Source organism: Branchiostoma floridae, chromosome 9, assembly GCF_000003815.2.
Source record: "Branchiostoma floridae strain S238N-H82 chromosome 9, Bfl_VNyyK, whole genome shotgun sequence".
Lineage (NCBI taxonomy): Eukaryota > Metazoa > Chordata > Leptocardii > Amphioxiformes > Branchiostomatidae > Branchiostoma > Branchiostoma floridae.
Window position 1 is genome coordinate 20,667,016 of NC_049987.1, and position 18,878 is coordinate 20,685,893.

Genomic DNA, 18,878 nt, shown 5'->3' on the forward strand with positions numbered 1-18,878 from the left:
TCATGACATTTTGATATTTGCAGTTATGCATAGCTTCTTTTGGTCTCTTTTCAATGGAAACTCTTGACATTTTGACATAAATGTAATACAGATCTACATATCTTGCCATCTCTGTCATTGTCAGTCAGTTTCATTTCAACATTGATGTTTTACAGGAATCAAAAGAAGTTGGCCAGCTGCGCAGAGCCATGCTGAGAGCTGTGGTGCCCAACAGGCTGATAGACCTGCTCATTGACATGGCCTTAGGCAAGGTGAGTGCCACATCTTAAGGTTCTGAGATTGAATCCCTATCATTCCACCTATGTAGTGCTCTTTTGCAAGGCATTTATCACCTACTTTCTCACTTGGCACAGGTTAAAATGAGTACCTTCCTTGCAGATGGGACTGTATGACATCTCATGTTTGAAGAGAGAGACACTCCTCAAGCACATTAAAAATTACACTGCAATTACCAAAAACAGTTAAGTTCACAACAGGTGTGAGTAGATCAAATCTGACAGTCCACGCCTATAGTCTGATTAAATCTTGCTTATAGCTGCCCACCCAACATCCAGCCATCCTCCTAATGGTAAGTGGTCAGTTACAGCTCCAAACAGCAGACTTTGTGTTACACAGACTAACCTATACTACAGTTTAAAGCTGATATGTTACACCTATAGGTTTACCGGTTATGGGCTTTTGTGAAACAAACAAAATTTTTTTCAGATCTCATTTGTTAAAAGCTGCAGTTCATCATCTGCTCGGCCGTCAATTACCACAGCTTTTGATGAGGATTCTGACGACTTTGACGAGTTTGACAACTTCGACAGTTCCCATGGAAACGGCAAAAGTCGAGTAATGGGCAGCTTTGAAGATTTTGATGACTCCCCACCAAGTCAACAGGAGCCGCAGAGCAATGGAGAATCAACTTCAACAGGTTTGCTTTGATACTTTGGATACTTTATCAAGTCCATTAGCTAACATACAAGATTTATAAGCAGATAATCTTCCTGGGCATAAAATGTAGAAGTGCATTATATAGTATTTCAGCTAGTATTTGCATTCTACATCTAATCAAATTGACTGATATATGTATAGATATCCAAGGCTAGAAATACCACCTGCATATGCACGTTAGTGCAGGTAAAATTGGAGCTGTGCAGGTACATGTATTTCTGGTGTCTACCTGCACCTAACCTGCGCTGGTCCATGTACTGGGTTTTATATATAAATGTCCTATAATGTAGGTGTATTTGGATTGTCATTAGGTTATAATATAACTGCATTGACTGTACATGTTACCATCTATCAATATTACAAGAAATGAAATAGCAATGGTTCCTCAACAATTTTAGTATGATCCATTCTAAATTCAGAGTGGTGCAGGTAAAATTTGTCAGGTGCAGGTAATTTTCACTGTTACCTGCACCATTGCGGGTATGCAGAAAAAAGTATTTCGAGCCCTGAATTATAGGAGAAGCTCTTGCCGAAACCTAGACTTACTGTCAAACATCTACAGTCTCTACAAATTTCCTCACTTCACTCAGGTGGAAATGAGTACCTAGCTTCAGTGAGGGCAGACCCTCAGATAGGACGTTAAACTAAGAGGGAGCTTCTTTGTTTGAAGAGAGTCTTTCCTGGTGTGAGTGGTTCTGCTTGAAGTTTTTACATGCTTTACTTTACTTTATGGAGGTCCCGTGTCTGGGAGAGCCATACCCTAGGCACGTTAAAGAAGCCCCACACATGCGATGGTGCGGTGTGCGATGGTGCAAAATCCTTCCGTCTAGAATGGGTGATTCTCTACAAATCACCCGGACTCCAGGAAGAATAGTCACATATCAGTCACTATTGGAGATCTGTACAACCAAACCAAACCAAACTTCCATTTGACAGGCACTACCAGCCTGTTGGACCGTGAGTCCCTGACGGAGGCCCACAGACTGAGAGTGCAGGCTGTGCGGACGGTGTGTGCATGGTGCGTCTGCTGCTTAAGAGTTTGACATGCTTTATTTTACTTCCACTCGACAGGCACTACCAGCCTGTTGGACCCTGAGTCACTGACGGAGGCCCACAGACTGAGAGTGCAGGCTGTGCAGGTGGTGTGTGCCTGGTGCGTCGCAGCTCTGGGGAACTCTGGGGACGTGAACTTGGGCGGGGCTGCCGACCCTGATCTCATCAAGGAAAAACTCATCCAGGAGTTCTGCAATGAGGTTTGTGTTTGTTTGTTTGTTTGAACATTTGTTAGCTCATGAAGAGGTAAGCGCCAGACAAAATATAAAAGAGGTACAATTCACATAATTTAAAGTCCTATAAAGACATATAGGTTATAGGCTATACATATCTGTTATGTGTAAGAGTGTACTTAAGCTTATTCCTGTTGCCAGCAGGCAGATTCTATTGTATCATGAATAGATTAATGCTCAACCAAACAACGAAAGAAACACTTTTAAGAGCAAAAGTTCTTTAAACTATTTTGACAAAATAAAGGGCAAGAAGAGCTTTCACTCAATGGCATTACTTAAGAATACAATCATGCATTAATTTTCATCTTAAATGTTTTACAAAATGACATCATCAAATCATGCAACTTGTGCGGACAATTTCTTTTTCAACTTATTTGCCGCGCCGCTTGCCTGCAAAGCTGGAGTGTTACGCCAAAGGGCGGTTATACTGGCTATATAGATACAGATACAGATACAGAAGTGAAAGGTCTAATGTCTCCCCACATATTGCAGGACTATGACAAGTTAAAAGCTGTTCATCTTCAATTGGTGAGTCTCTTTTGTCATGTTACCAAGTAAGAGCACCGTGTTATAGAGTTGTAGGGGGGTAGGAGGAACTCGCAGTGGATGTAAGACCCGCATCTTGTTTACAATCTTTAAAAACGCTGTGCAAGACATTTTGGTTTGACATCTGACTTCCAAACCTCACAATCTGGCATGGATCAGGACTATGGTTATGGATAATGATATTGTTACTCTTCTTTGCTGTTTTTGTCTGTATATATTGTAGTACTGTTTGTGTGTATGTACTACCCAGGGCCTCTCTGAAAAGCAGTGCGCGGTCACTAAGAGAGCTACCCTGGTAAAACAAAACAGCAGCAAATAGAAAATATTATTAAGATGAATATGGTAGATAAAACCAAGCTCGATAGTTTTAGCCAGATGCATACTTGAACTCAACTGTCTTTCCTGCAAGCTCTTTGATTTTTAATCTTGTGATTCCAGTTTCTACAAGTTGGTGAGACTCTGTGTGGACCAGACGTGCCTCTGTATGACGAGGATGTGAAAAAACTGATACAAACCATCAGGTGAAGTTTAATTTTTTATTTATTTATTTATTTCTGTCATTTTTACCCAGGGTAGTCCACTCAGTGATTTTCACTGCTTTGCAGTGGAGCCCTGTATACCCAAAGTTGATTAATTTTTCCAGTTTGGTAACAATATTTCTGTAGAACATTTCCTTAACAACTCAGACTTTATCTAAACATTTTGCACTGTAAGATACATGTAGCTGACTTGTATACCTAGGAACAGGCTTGAATGTATTGCTTGTGCACATAGTATATTTACCTAGTCTATCAGAATGACTGTAAGATTTGTAATAGGGTACCCCCCATTGAATACTCTGATAACCAGACTTAGAGACTGTTATAAACTTCAATATGTTGTTGTCTCTACAGTAAGACTATATAGTGTCCCACTCCCGGCATGACCAGACTGTGTGTTCTCAAGAGTACTTCCTCTCCTGACTTCCCTGATACCCAGGCTAACCGACTGTTATAAACTACAGAGTTTTGTTCCGTTGTTGTCTCTACAGTAAGACAGTGTCCCACTTTCGGCATGACCAGACTGTCTGTAACAGTGTGCTCCACTTCTGACTGCTCTTATATAAAGTTGATAGACTGTTATAACCTGCAATGTTTTGTTGTTGTCTCCTCAGTAAGACAGTGTCCCACTACCGGCATGACCATGCTGTCTGTAACAATGTGCTCCACTTCTGACTGCTCTTATAGAAAGCTAATAGACTGTCATAACCTGCAATGTTCTATTGTTTTCTCTACAGTAAGACAGTGTCCCACTACCGGCATGACCAGACTGTGTGTTCCCTAGTTCTGCCCCTCCTAACCTGCCTGATACCCAGGCTAATAGACTGTTATAAACTGCAGTGTTTTGTTGTTGTCTCTACAGTAAGACAGTGTCCCACTACCGGCATGACCAGACTGTGTGTTCCCTAGTTCTGCCCCTCCTAACCTGCCTGATACCCAGGCTAATAGACTGTTATAAACTGCAGTGTTTTGTTGTTGTCTCTACAGTAAGACAGTGTCCCACTACCGGCATGACCAGACTGTGTGTTCCCTAGTTCTGCCCCTCCTAACCTGCCTGATACCCAGGCTAACAGACTGATATGAACTGCATTTTTTTTTTTTTTTTTAAATCAGGTTCGTAGGGCCTGATGTTACCGTCATGAAGATCAAGAGCGACCTATAGCGATAACTGTAGCAGCATCTCTTCTCCCTCACTGCGCGAAAAGACAGATTTCCACGAGTTCCCAACATCGTGCACGATGGTGAAACCTGACGTGTCCTCGCCGTGGGCACGGGTTTCCACGGGGTGCCTGTTCCCGCGTGCCCCAACCTTGAAAACCTGTGCGCACAATAGGGCACGCGAAGAGTCCACGTGCCCCACTGTTGCACACTTCTCGTGTTGAAGAATTATCGTTAACAATGGAGAGCTGAGAAGTGTCTGATAATTTAGTTATGAGAATTGCCGAGTAAAAATACCTCAGACCTTCGCCACATTTCGGTTTGTACTTGTGGGAAAATAAAAAATGCAACCGACGCCAACAGTACGCAAAATAGGATTTGCAACACATCGTGCCGTATACACGAAACTAAACAAACTATTTTACCTCTATATACAGATCGCGTGTAAGATTAAAGTCACTACTGAAGTCTGAAACAACATATTCAATTTCAACGGAGTGTGCCCGATTTCTGTAACTATTCATATGAATTGTTTTCTATGCAACATTACTTGAGTTGATTGTCATCTAGGCTTTAACCTGGAGTGCGGCGCCTATCAATGCATAGATTCTTGAAAGTGTTGTTCTTTGTCTGTCGGCTTTGTTTATACAGTACTAGTATATCAACGCCGCATTCCGACACCATGTTGGATCTGCATTATACTGACTCCTTGTTTGTCGAAAAAAAATCGATTCAAACTTTTACAAAGATAATTAGGTTGTGGAGAACTTCAATATTTGTATAAGTCACTTTCATGGTGTAATTTTTGGTTTATATCGGTATTATGGAGATTGTCTGCCTGGCTTGGTTTTTGGTTGAATATTGAGAGGCGGAAGTTTGACCCGCCTGTTGAATACTACTGAACTCAGCAAATGTCTGTTACAAGTGGGCAATACCGACCATTAAACTTAAAGGCAAGTAAGCAAAGTAAAAAGCAAGAAGGTTAACTACTGGACTTCCACAAGCACCCCTCCCCCAATACACATTTCATTGTTTTGTTTTGAAAACATGGTATCCCGACGCGCGTGGCTGGTTCGCGATTTTCAATGTTGACTGGTTTTCTAATGCCGGGAAAGTCTATTTGATAAAACAAGGATACACAAGAAAAGCTCAAGCTTCCTTTAGTGAACTAAGAATACTTGTACAACGCATGGCATCATGTACAAACTCCTTTGTGACATACACACAACTAGTATGTACAATGAGCTATTGTGTCTGTATTCAAATACCCATCCGAAGTAGCCAATCGTATTTTACACATGAGGTGGGTGTTTGGAAATGAGGACCAATCAACTCACGTGTCCCAATTTTCAAACCTGTGACGGTTGTCATTTCAATTCTTCTCATTCAGAGTGCTTTCACGCTGCTCCGACCGGCCGATAGCTAAGTATTTGATCGCACGACAAACAGCGCAGGTAAACTCATTGAGAGCTTGGGAATGATTCTACGTCAAGACCCGACATTATCTCACCATCGAATTGAATTCCACTGGGACCAAGTTCTACTTTTAGAGCAACAACTGTCCTCCTGGCTATTACCCAGTCTACCGAGAGTCGGGCGGGCTCTCTGTGGGTGGGGTGGGGTGATCCCCGCCGCTCGGATCGCCAGACGCGCCCCTGACTGTTAGCTCTACGTGGTACACAAGTTTCTGTCCAGTCGGCTTGGATGATTTGGAGTTCCTTTGGTTCCGTGGAGGCCCTACATGCTTTATGATGGATTGTATACCACTGTTACGAAATTGCACATCCACGCTTGGAATTCTGCAGCGACTATGTGATTTCATATGCTCCTGATCATGACTAGCAACTGCTTGTCTAACTGAGGACACTTAGAGTTAGGCATCATAATGTACAGAGCAGGAATGCTGAATTCAAGAGACCTACAGGAATTTTCTGTCATCAAACTTGGAGTGACTGCACAGTGGAGCAAGGACAGCGTTTATAACGTCCTTGAATGGCTGCGGATAACAACCCCAAAACAACAGGATGGTGGACCGACGAACCTTTGGAAGCTAAAGGGGCGACAGCACTAAGTACATATGAAGGAATGCGTCAGGAGCGGTCGACTCTCAAAAAATAAAACGAAAAACAACGAAAGATAATTCACCATTCAGAAAGAATAAAAGCAAACATACTATATACAGGGGAAGGGAAAATCTGGGAGGGTAAATTTTTGGGCTGGGAAAGCCCGGTGCAGTAAAAATGACGCTGCTTTTAATGACAAAGGGCGTAATTACGGCGCAGTGGAGGCCCGGGGAGATAATTAGGTGATAATTAGCCGCTAAATAATGCATCAGTCATTCGCACACAAAAGCATACGTCGATAGTTTCCACGCGTACGCACAAGTTTACTAAGGTGGCACAGCTAGTGCCCACGGATTTCCACAGGAAGGGCACGTTATGGACACGCGAGTGGTCCGTTTACTCGGATTTGCACAGGTGCCCCATGTGGGGGCACGTCACGTTCGCACAGTGGGCACTCGTGGGAACCCGTGGACACTCTGAATTTACTTGCATGTGTACACGGGTTTGCAAAGCGGAAATCTGTGTTTTCGCGCAGTGCCTAAGTTAGAAACATCAAGCTTAGGCAAGCTTGACTTCACTGGCTCAATAGGCAAAACAGGGGTTACGAGGCTGCTCTGCAAATTCCCTACCGCATTTTGGCCAGAATGGTTTGATCCGCTACATCGCACCTCGCACATGTGGCAGGTTCTTTTACGTGCCCGGGGTATGGCTCTCCCCTGACACGGGACCTCCATTTAACGTCCTATCTTTTATAAACTGCAGTGTTTTGATGCCCAGGTTAATAGACTGTTATAAACTGTAAGATTTTGTGTTCTTTTGTTGTCTCTACAGTAAGACAGTGTCTCACTACCGGCATGACCAGACTGTGTGTTCCCGAGTACTGCCCCTCCTGACTTGCCTGATACCCAGACTACAGGACTGTGATGATGCAGCGACCAGGGAAGGGGCATGTACTCTGCTCAGGGCTGTGTGGTAAGTTCAAATATCACACTTCTTTCTAATCAGACTTTTAGCTAGAATTTAATTTATAATTATAAGGGGTCCACATTTCTTCCCGTGTGGCACTGCAGGCATTGTTCAAATATCACAACTCTTATATGAGCATTTGCCATTTTTGTATACATTTGGGTCTATTCTACAACTGGTGCCTTCCAGGTTATCAGCAGATTAGATTACATTACTTAGTTCAAATTAGCAGATCTAATTATGATTTGAAATGTTAACTAATCTTTTGGTTTTTGCCTTTGCATTAGGCAAACAAGCTTGTTGTTTCATTGTGGATTTCTTCATTCAAGGGAAGAACAATAATTAGTTTTTTTCCTATTTTCACGGATGCCTGATGTTGCAGGATTCTACAGACTGAAGGACAGTACACAGGCCCAGTAAGGATGGCTATTATGGAGTGTATGGAAGCACTGATAAAGGTGAGACTATGCAAGATAACAGTTACTCAAGCAACTAGATTGTGTAAACAGTCAGATGTTTTAGATAGCATTAGGCTGACAAAACCATGCTCTCAGTGGCCATCCTGACAGTTGCCACCTCCTAGCGAAGGGGGTCATTATCCCCAGATAGCAAGAGATGTGTAAGCACAGGCTACAGCTAGCATCTGCTGTCTTACATCAATGACTAAGAGGTATTAGCCAAAAGCTATGAATTGATGTGTAACTGAAGTGAGAACATTGTGATCAACTCATCATCAGGTGTTTGCTTAGTCTAAAATATAATATTTCTGTTCTATCTATTCTTGGTTTTCTCAGTGTCTTTGCAAAGCTTCAATCTAAGCAGGCCCAAGGCCCTATGCAAACTATGCAGACTTAAGAAAATATACTTCTTGAGTCATCAAAACCAAACTACCTGGACCACAGTTTCAGCCAGAAAAAAATTCTCACTTCTTTGCATCAACAAATAATCTTTGACCTCTCCGCTAGGTTGACCCCTGCAGTGATTGGTCCACCCTGACCCTGCGTGACGAGCGGAGGAACGACGTGCCGTGCCCGCTGAGTCAGCTGTTTCCGCAGCTGCTGAGGGACAAGAGTCACCACATCTGCATCAGGATGGCAACGGCATGCTTACAGTTAGGTGGACTTTTTCTTGTTTGTTAATTATATTTAATGCATTATAGAGAATTGCTAAACTTTCTTTCCAGCACTAAGATAATGTAGGGACTTACCCCTAAATTTTCGGTCGATCTCCGTCGGCCTTGTTCACAGAATGACCCTTTCTCTCTCCAGCAGTGACGTCAGGAAGATACCACTTTTGCAGGAGGGGGTCATAAATATCAGAAAGTCTATGTGGCCCCCCGTCTCTGTTGAGTGTGTGACGATGAGCTCTGATGTGCAAAGCCTCCTTCACTCCTCGTGCGAAGAAATCCTGTTCTGAGTCTAGGACCTCTACGCAATTCTCTATAATGTATTCTACCAACACAGATGAACTTTCATGCTATATTTAATGCATGCGGAAACAAGTCCACAGCATCTGTTAGTAGTTTGACCAGGTTGCTAAAACAATTCAGCATGTGTTCTTTCTTGACAACCACATGGTTGTCAAATCATGAATGAGTGAGCTTGCGGCACTTTGCATCGATCAAACATACCAGTCCAATTATGTACAAACAAACAACTTGTGCTTGCATACCTGCTGACAGAAAAGAGCAATTTAAATGCACCATGGGACAGTATTAACTCTGTACTGTCTATTCTGTCTATGTCAAGAGCTGACGTTTCGATGACAATCTGTTATCATTTTCATGGCAAGGATGACTCGTTCATTTACACTGCAGCAAAGACATCTATCTGTAGAGTAAACTAGTCACGTTTGCCCTGAAGAAGATGACAGGCAGTCCTCAAAATGTCAGCTCTTGAAAAACGTGGTTCTGAATATGAACATCTGTGTTGTAATGTCATTCACCAAAAACTATTCTTGAGATTCAGCATGATTTTCTTAAATACTCAACCTTATTTTTTTCTCAGTTTAGGCAGTTGCTCAGCTGCCTTCATCGCAGAAAGTGATCTTTCTCCTTGTTGTGTTTTGAGACAATTTACTGTGTCCTTGCTGCTATGCCACAAAGCACCATTGGCAAGAGAAGTAGTCATGTTCGAGAACACAACTTTGTCATGGTATTGGAAGTCTCAGCTCCGCTTATATGGTACAAAGCTCTCTGTTGCTGACTGGTGCTTGTGTTGTCCTCCCAGACTGTTCCAAACTGTGCATGTGAAAACCAATGGAGACAGGTGTCTGAAGCCTGCTGACAGAGGAGACCAGGAGAAGGTTTTTGCCTCCATCTACGAAGCTCTGCAGGAAACCATGACTGTTCCTGTACGTTTTCCGCACAAGTTTCCTTCCATTCTTATAAAGGAAGTAGTATTTATACATCAAGTATGAAATATTTTGATGTTATGGAAAGGAAAATATTGCAAAGTATTTGGCACAAGAAGTTATTATTATTTTTTTGCAGAGTATAAAATTTCTTTGTATGTTACTAGTATTTCTTGCCATGCTAGGAACGCAAAGATACTTTAAGTTTGATTTGTTACACTAACTTAGCACACAGTGTATACATATATTCAGTACTTGCAAGAGAGAAATCATTCTAAAAATAGGATATGTCTCGCTTGCACCGCCTTGTCCTTGCTCTGTATCCAATTTGGCATTATGAAAACTACCTTTGCAGGAAGAAGGTTAAGCAGTTTCTTGATTTTCTTCAGAATGTTTTTCTGCTTCACATTTAAGGGAAGCTCTCAGCTGATGAGTTAAGCAGTTTCTTTATTTCTTTAAAGATGTTTTTCTGCTTCATGTTTGGTGGAATCTCTCATCTGACGAGTTAAGCAGGTTCTTAATTTTCTTCAGAATGTTTTCTGTGTCTTGTTTAAGGAAAACTCTCAGCTGACAAGTTAAGCAGTTTCTTCATTTCCTTAAAGATGTTTTTCTGCCTCACGTTTAGGGGAAGCTCTCAGCTGATGAGATCGAAGACGAGAGTGCCAACAGAGTTGCCAGCATGTTGGCCACCCTGGCTGCTGTAGCCTGCAGTTCCGCCGCCTGTGAGAAGAGGGCGCTGTTTGCCCTGTTCCAGGTCACCAGGAGGCCCTCCCAGGGGGGTGATGATTTGACCCCTGACCTGGAGACGGGGGAGGAACAAATGGAGCAGGACGGGAATTCCATGTCTAACGTTGCTCCAGAACTTACCATAAAGGTGACTTCATCGTCATAGAAATCATTGTACATTCTTTACCTTTATAAGAGTATGGGAAATTAATTTCTCAGAAGAATTTTAAAAAAGGAAAAGAATTATGAGTTGTTTGACAAGAACTCTGGAGCCCTGTCTAAATTAGTTAGAGAATTGTCTTTGGATAAGAGTAAAAGGTTTGTTGCAGGTAACTTGAGATTGTATCTTTGAGCAAGTCTCAGGGTGTAAAATTGAGCAAGAAGGTTTAAAGCTGCACTTTTGTACTCTACAGGTTACTGCAGATTCTTTTCTAGTCATCTCTTTCGTCATTGCACACAACATATGCTGACTGAAAAGCAAGAAACTAAATGATCAAAATCAATATATTCATCTCTTCCTTCCCCTCTGTCTTTTCCAGGTACTACAGCAGATAGCCAGGTACTTCGGCCACCCCACCTGTGGAGCGTACCTGTCTGAACACCTGGGCTACCTCGTACACCAGTGGGTACATGAGGGGTACAGGGTCATCGACCTACAGTACACACTGATGGGGTACACCTGCAGGAGGGACTTCTACAGGTGAGATATTACAGGTTATTGTTACCTGGGTTACCTGGTGCACCAGTGGCTACAGGAAGGCTACATTGTCACTGATCTACAGAGCAGTAAAAGTAGCAGTTTGAAAATCTCCTACCCAAGGTGCTGTACCAAATATGAGACAATTCAACATTGATTTTATGGGCAACATTCTGTGGATGCAAGAATGAAAAAGCCAGTAAATTTAGTATTTATGGTACATAGTGCTGTCTTTACATGTACATGACTTTCTCTCATTTTGAGGTAATTTTACATGGTCCTTGCAGCAACCCAGCAAAATCCTGGACAGGGATTCATGACAACTGTGATGTCAGCTCTCTGAGGATGAGCTGAACTGGACAAAAACTGACAAATTTGGAAAAAGATTAATTTTTTTATCAAACTAGTTGTGTGCATAAAAGTTTTAAACTGAGTGTCTGTTTTTGTCTCCAGGGACCAGTACAACACTATTGTCCCCCATCTGGTCATGCAGAAGGACATGGAGACTGTGAGACACATCGCTGAGGAGCTTGAGTGTGATTGGGTGGCTCTGCTCCACTCGTGCTTCCCCCGCATCATCGTCAACGTGCTCCCACTCTTCGCCGAGCAGGGACCCGAGGAGCAGTCCGACAGGAGCCTGGAGCGCGTACAGCAAGCGCGGGAATGCCTCGACCTCATTGAGAAATCTATAGGTAAACCCGAAATATATAGGTAAACCCAACACCCTCCAGTGTATTTCCAGACTTCCAGTATCATTTATGCATATCTATCAGTGTTCTCACCAGGATTTTTTCACAGCGTCAGGGCAGGGGTTCGGGGGCCGCCGAAGGCCCCCGGCGGGGTCCAGGGGCAGAGCCCCGGTGGGGGGCCCCAGGGGGGCGAAGCCCCCCGGAAGCTCTTGCATTTTAGGCTATTCAGAAGGCTTATTTGTATCAGTTTTTAGGGGCATATCTACGATAATTGTAGCAGTTTGACGTAACGATACTTTGAGTCAAAGCATCAAAGACAACTAAAAACTCATAAACAACAAACTTTACTCAGCTCAACAGTACTCATAAATATTGTCCGGTTTGCCACCAACTTTTTCTAGATAAACAACTTTGACAGTCTCTGTTTCCATCGTATTTTTTTTCATCGTAAACAGAACAAAACACGCAGAAACATGTGCTCGGCACGGGGAATCCCCGGCCGACTTTCAAGTTCGGGATCGGCGGACGAATAATGCGTTCACATAAGAGGTGTCGGACGTAAAAACAACAAGAATACCTTTGCTTCCTTTTGATATGAGTTTTGGGCCCGCAAAATCTCCAAAACGGCAGAAATTTTCGGGGTAAAATACGGTAAAATTTGCTCTAAAAATGGCGGTCGTTGCTGTTGTTTATCCTAAACCAATGAGATCGCTAACTTCCCCTGACGTCACAGAGACGCATCAGATCTCGCGAGAATTTTTTGCGAGATTTTACGATGTTTTCGCCGCCATTACCGCTAGCTGCCTGCATGCACGCACGATGTTTTCGTCATTTCTCAACGCAAATTTCTCGATCTTTGGAAGGTTTTAGATGATTTACAAGTATACTGCAACATAAAAGGGAATGTATACAAGTGCTATTTTTGTGCAAGTCCAAGAAGCGTTTCTTGCCGTTCCGATTTTAACCGGACTTGAACCGAAACTTTTTACAAGTTTTGTGCCGGTTCTCTGTTTACAGTACAGAACGCACGCCGCGCAAGGGGCGGTCCTGGGTGGGGGCTGCGAGATAGCGGTACGCGGGGTGCTATAAAACACCTCCCTTCGAGCTGAAACTTCCTGAAACAGCGGAGGCGCGTGCTTGGCACGTGCTTTCGCATTTTTACTACGGTATTTTTCCAGTTTTCCCCCATTTTTTGCCGCTACGCTGGGTGAAAATACAGCGTATCGGGCTTTTTACAGCGTCATTTTTCCAGCCCACAGCGTATCGGCCCGCTATGCTGAAAAGGCCTGGTGAGAACACTGTCTATGCACAATTATGCAAACTTATGCAAATTTAGATTAAAACCAAGCTGCTATCTATTTCTTACATCAGTTTTACTTACAGCTTACGATATCAGCCTATCTGGATATAAGATGATTGAGATCTGCATTTGTCAATAAGAATATTTGTTGGATGTTGCTACCATAATCCCCACCTGCTGTTATTCAATGGGAAATTTTGATGGTAATTTGCAACCCAACCAATTGACAGCAAGTGGAATTTGTTTCTGTCATGTATCAATCATTTAATAAGTAAATCATAAAATTTTATTGATCAATAAATCATAAATATCATTATCCATTAGGAGGGGATAGTGTCAACAAACTTATCCAGAAACACCTGGACGACATCGTCATCGAACTGTTGATGACATTCCACGAGGTCTCCAAAGATGATCCAGACGTCAACCAGTTCATCAAAGCGTCAGACCCGGAGCCCAACCCCCCCTGCTTCACCTCTTACACCATCCGCGCAACCATGGACTATCTCACCAGCTGCCACGCCAGTCGGCAGAAGACGGCGATCGTCCTGTTGGCCAAGTCTCAGCCAGACAGCTTACAGAGAATACTGCTCGCTCTCTCAACTAGGATGACAAAGGTAGGAAGCATGGTACAGTGGTAAGAAATCAGAATCTTAGCCCAGATGATATTGATATGGTAATCCTTATTGGCAGACCAAAAGTACAGTGACTTTTGTAAGATCTTCTACATCTATACATAGTACATACATATAAACAAGTAGATACAAAAAAAAAATCAAGTTCAGTCTGTTGTTGCTTACCTAATCTTTGTTCTATTCAGATGTATGGTTTATGTTACAAACAAAACTGCCTTTATGTGTAATACAGCATTCTTAGGGATCTAATTATATTGTGAAGTTATGGTCCACAGTCCATTGTACTGTTTTGTATCAACTTGAAGGTAACTTTTTCCAGTACACTGGACCAGTAGATGCTGGAAGACTCTTTTCCAAAAGCTACACCTAGATTGAGAGACATTAAGATTCATACTACTCCTTTTGTTTTATGAAGACACAGAGCGTCCATGAGAAGCGTAGGGTTCTAGGGATGTACCAGCTCTTCACTGCCCTGCTGTTGTCGGACCTGGAGAACCTGGGTGGAGTCTGGGTGTTTATCCTGAGGGACGTCATCTACACACTAGTGCACAGGCTGCAGGAGGCACGCAGGCTGGCAGGGAGGTAGAGCTGACATGTTAAAACATCTGACCATTTCTAGAATGATATCCAGTTGCTTGAGCAGCTGCTTTTTGGCATATCTTATTACCTGGATGTCTAATCTGCATTGACGTAGGCTGACATGTTGTTTCTTCAAAGCTCCCTCTCAACCGGAAAGGTAACATTTGCAGTAGGGTTGGGTACCGGTACAGAAAATTCAGGCACACGCAGGTACAGTTCAGATCCAGAGAATTAGGTCCAGGTCCAGACCTGAACCTGGACCTAATTGTGGAAAATAAAGACACGTAAATGGACGATACACAAATAATTTTCTACAAAATTGGAATCTATTTGGCAGAGTATCTGACTCCCACTGGCATTTTAAAATCCTGTTGGCATATATATTCTGTTGATATCATTTACCTTATTTGCTTAGAGACGAACAAGAGGAAGAAATGTAGCAAAAACAATAAGTTTTCCTTACATATAAATATGTTTCCCTCCCTTATTGTTTTAAGGGATCCAATGTACTGTATGCGACCTGAGCCCTGCTGCTATTGCTGCACTGGCTGCGGACAGACTGAAGTGGATAAGACTTGTGACCGACTGCACAGCAGCCGACTGATGATGATGATGATGTACTGTCTAATAGCTGTATTTTCAGCACCAAGGACATAACCAGTCCCTCTTGAACAACATCCATGTTAGACACTCCAGTTAAACAGCTATGCAAAGGAAACTCTGTTATGTACATATCATTATCAAAGTTGCAAGCTACAATTATGTTATCATCATCATCATTATTATTATTATTGTTTATTGTTATTATTATTTCTGTAGTGGGAAGACAGAAGATGGTGTGGAGTTGTTCTCCCTGTCCTGTGACATCCTGTACACGGTGTGCCAGGAGGCCCTAAGGTGCTGCGCTGAGGTAAATCTTCTTTTGCTCTGTTGTTCCTTCACTCAATTGGGTCAACTGACACATTTGCTTAGTACGTTTGTCCAACTAACAAATAGTCTGGTTTTAACTAATAAACCACACCACATGGCATGCTCAACTCTTACCAATGATTGCGGTGGGTTCTTTATTGTCCAGTGATTCAGCAACCAGATGAAACTATTCACAGATATGATTCATAATTTATTCATCAAAAATTATCATGGTACAATTCTTCTTAACATGTGCACAGAATCAAGAGCTTCATATCCTTTTGAACAGACTGCTACCCCTACTAGCATGTGCTCTTGAAGTACCATGCTTGTTTATATTTGCATCATCTATGTTGCTACAATTACATTGAAATTATGTTTTCTCTCTGCTTTATGTTTCAGTCCATCGTCCGGCATCTCTCCGCGATTGTCGGTGCCCTAATTCCTTATGTGGAGAGTCCACTAGACAAGGGGAGGCAGGCCGTCAGCCTTATCAACTTTCTTATCATTGACAATGAAGAGACTCTTCATGAGGTGGGTGTTGTTTAGATTTCCCGCCATTGCACACATGCATGTAGTCTCCAAGCAGACCCTACGGTGCCTTAGAAATAGTATCAAAGCTGGCAAGGGACGTAGTATAGCGGCGCCCGTTTGACTCCCTTTGGCCGGATATCTCCCTTTGGCCGGCTATACTCCTTTGCCAGCTTTAGTGCTATCTCTTTAGGCACCGTAGGGTCTGCTTGGGCCTCTGGAGTGGGAGACTCAAGTGGATGTTTGTGCAGTGGTACGTGTCATGTCGGACTCTTTCCGTGACTCCCTGGGTTAGAGGTGTATATGCAGTCTAAAAACTCTATGAAAGAAATCTTTGTATTTCTGTGTTTTCTGTTTTCAAACGATTTTGTTTAAGGTTCTTCAGACACAACAAAAACAGTACTTACTTCCAACGTTTAGATGTCTGTCAAGTACCATCATCAGGGTTAGAATGACTGGATATGATTCTTGCTGCTACTTATAGCCAATGCAGGTGGCGCTGCAGCAGCGAGAATGCTGTCCCAAACGTGGCTTAGTTTATAACATCCAAAAGTTGATAAAACAGTATAAAAAAAAGGAGGAAAAATTGATGAATTCAGATTCTTGCTTAAGGTTACTGGTGCTTCAAGAGAGTACATAGACTGTTTATTTTTAATCCCTCTCTTTCCAAAGGCAATCAGTATTCTAAATGATTTTGTTTATATCATCCAAAAGGTTATTATGCAATATGTGAAAAAAAGCAAAATTGATGTATTCAGAGTCTTGCTAAAGGTTACTGGTACAACAAGAGTGTACATGGACTGTTTTTTTTATCCCTGTCTTTCCAAAGGCAATCAGCATTCTGGACCCCCTGCCAGAGTGTCGATCATTGAAGAGGGCAAGGGAGGTGCTGCACCGCGCCAGGCTGCAAGGGGGCGTCGTTGGCCTTAAAGAGGTAAATTTGTACATGTATTGCACATCCATATTCTGTACAAGACGTAGAAACTTGCCAATTGTTTTGGTCCTTAGCTTGTAGTTTATATGTTGTAGTGTAAACGTGTAAAAACTATGTTTGTCCTTATACAGACATAGTACAATGCTTAACTTTCTTCCAACACAAAGGTATACATGGATCAAATTTTCAATGACCACTGATCTATGTATACCTTTGTGTTGGAAGAAAGTATAACATTGTACTGTACATAATGATTCCTACCAACACAGATGAGCTTCAATCATGGTAGTTTGTTTCCCTGTTTGATTATTTCCTGGTCTATGTAATGTTGAATTGAGAAGATATTATATGTCGAGTAGCTTTCCTTCCTGCCCCAAAGCATATAGTCTTATTTTGTTGTTTCTGTTCTTTTTTTTTGTTTACAAAATAAGAATGCATAAATCAACTAATTCCAGGAGATTTATCACTTGCCGTTTGTTTTGTTCCTTTTTTTAGTTAAATCATTTCCTGGTCTTTAAATTGAAGATCAAAAGTCTAGTAGCTTTCTTCCCTGCCCCAGGACAACATTTGCAGGTAGATGTGCAAAATCATGGAATAGTTGCTCTGTTGTTTTTTTGTTTACAAAATGAAAAGTCTACAAATCAATTCCAGGAGATCCACCACTTCCTGCGAGCGGTCCAACTCTCGCCAGGAGGCGGCAGTGTGGAGAGCTTCAGAAGCCTGCGAGCCAGGCTAACCAAGGAGAAAGACCAGCTCGCAGCCATCTCAAGTGGCCAGCAGCGCGGTGAGACGGACATCCTGAGTCAGTTGGTCTGCACCCTGATCAACTTCTGCTGCCAGATGTCGTCGCAAGATGTCTCGTCATCTCAAGACGTTGCACAGAATGTCTTGCAGGAAGAGGTCGGCTTGTGTCTGGGAGAGATTGGGGCAGTTGACCTGACTGCTATAGCCTTGAAGCATGGAGCACAGAAGACGTCTGCAGCCAAGGCTATGCAGGTGTGCTTGTCTATTTTTTTCTTTCATTGTTCTTTTATGATTTCCTTTCTTGCCCTACATCACTTTTCTCCCTATGATAGCGATTGATTACAACAAGAAATGTCTGTCTATCTACTGCAACTACACATAGGTGCTGCTGCTGCAGTGTGAAGAATGCAGTCCCAAATGTGACTGAGTCTATGTCCCCACTAATTACAGTTTATGACTGGATTAGGTTTTCTGATCCATACAGCCTCCTCAGCCCAATGAGTGGTTTTGGAAATGATCTGATGTTACATCAACTCTTTTAAACCTCCTTCAAGTTGGTTACATGTAGAATGAATGTTATTTTCCAGGTGTTCAGCCATGACAGCACCATGCAGAGGACCTGTGTGATCATGCACCTCTTGGATGAGTACCTGTTGGATGAAGATGTGGACGTTGTTGCAGCAGCAGGGCAATGTCTGAAGATGATCCTGTCAACAGCTGCAGGTACAGCTATAATGTTCACTTTATTTTATTCAACTTCATTACTTTTCATTTCTGATGAGTTTGCTCAGTGCTAGGACAAGAGAACACCTCTGGACACTATGATAAACTACCATAACAACCAGGACTGGGGCAGTATATCATCTCCCTGAGTCAAAAACATCATGATCACGGTGGTCCGGTTGCTATGCTTTTGTCCGCGTTGTCAGGGTAATTTGCCCCGCCCAAGACACCGCGGGGTGCCAACCGCGGCCCTGTGTCCATGTCTACACACTGATACACATTGCTAAATATTTCTCAAAATAACGAATGTATGGTAGTCATGTCAAGAAACAGCAAAACTCACTTACAGAGAGGATATGTTGAATTTTCAAATTCATACAAGTGCAAAAGTGACACTTATACACTGCGTTAAAAATACCCTATCAAATCAGACGAACATAAGAAAGGTTACTATAGGTGACCGAACTTTGAACTTTGCAAAGTTTCCTCAAGGGATATTTTTCTAATTTACGCACTAAACATTTGTTGAAGTTGTAGTCAATGTTCATAGCGATATTTTTTTAGT

General features: G+C 42.4%; 1 protein-coding gene across 1 annotated transcript in view; it reads left to right on the plus strand.

The window, feature by feature from the left end:
* The window catches only part of LOC118422781 (serine-protein kinase ATM-like), a 63,265-nt gene that overhangs the window by 18,875 nt on the left and 25,512 nt on the right, over positions 1-18,878 (plus strand). Inside the window, exons 18-36 of the mRNA XM_035830536.1 lie at positions 156-251; positions 706-916; positions 2,008-2,189; positions 2,715-2,750; positions 3,207-3,289; positions 7,360-7,500; positions 7,877-7,952; positions 8,460-8,605; positions 9,723-9,846; positions 10,472-10,720; positions 11,112-11,272; positions 11,723-11,961; positions 13,583-13,875; positions 14,309-14,475; positions 15,292-15,382; positions 15,784-15,915; positions 16,742-16,846; positions 17,498-17,842; positions 18,178-18,313. Of these exons, the coding sequence (XP_035686429.1) occupies positions 156-251; positions 706-916; positions 2,008-2,189; positions 2,715-2,750; positions 3,207-3,289; positions 7,360-7,500; positions 7,877-7,952; positions 8,460-8,605; positions 9,723-9,846; positions 10,472-10,720; positions 11,112-11,272; positions 11,723-11,961; positions 13,583-13,875; positions 14,309-14,475; positions 15,292-15,382; positions 15,784-15,915; positions 16,742-16,846; positions 17,498-17,842; positions 18,178-18,313 (3,013 nt within the window). The remainder of the gene's footprint in view (positions 1-155; positions 252-705; positions 917-2,007; positions 2,190-2,714; positions 2,751-3,206; positions 3,290-7,359; positions 7,501-7,876; positions 7,953-8,459; positions 8,606-9,722; positions 9,847-10,471; positions 10,721-11,111; positions 11,273-11,722; positions 11,962-13,582; positions 13,876-14,308; positions 14,476-15,291; positions 15,383-15,783; positions 15,916-16,741; positions 16,847-17,497; positions 17,843-18,177; positions 18,314-18,878) is intronic.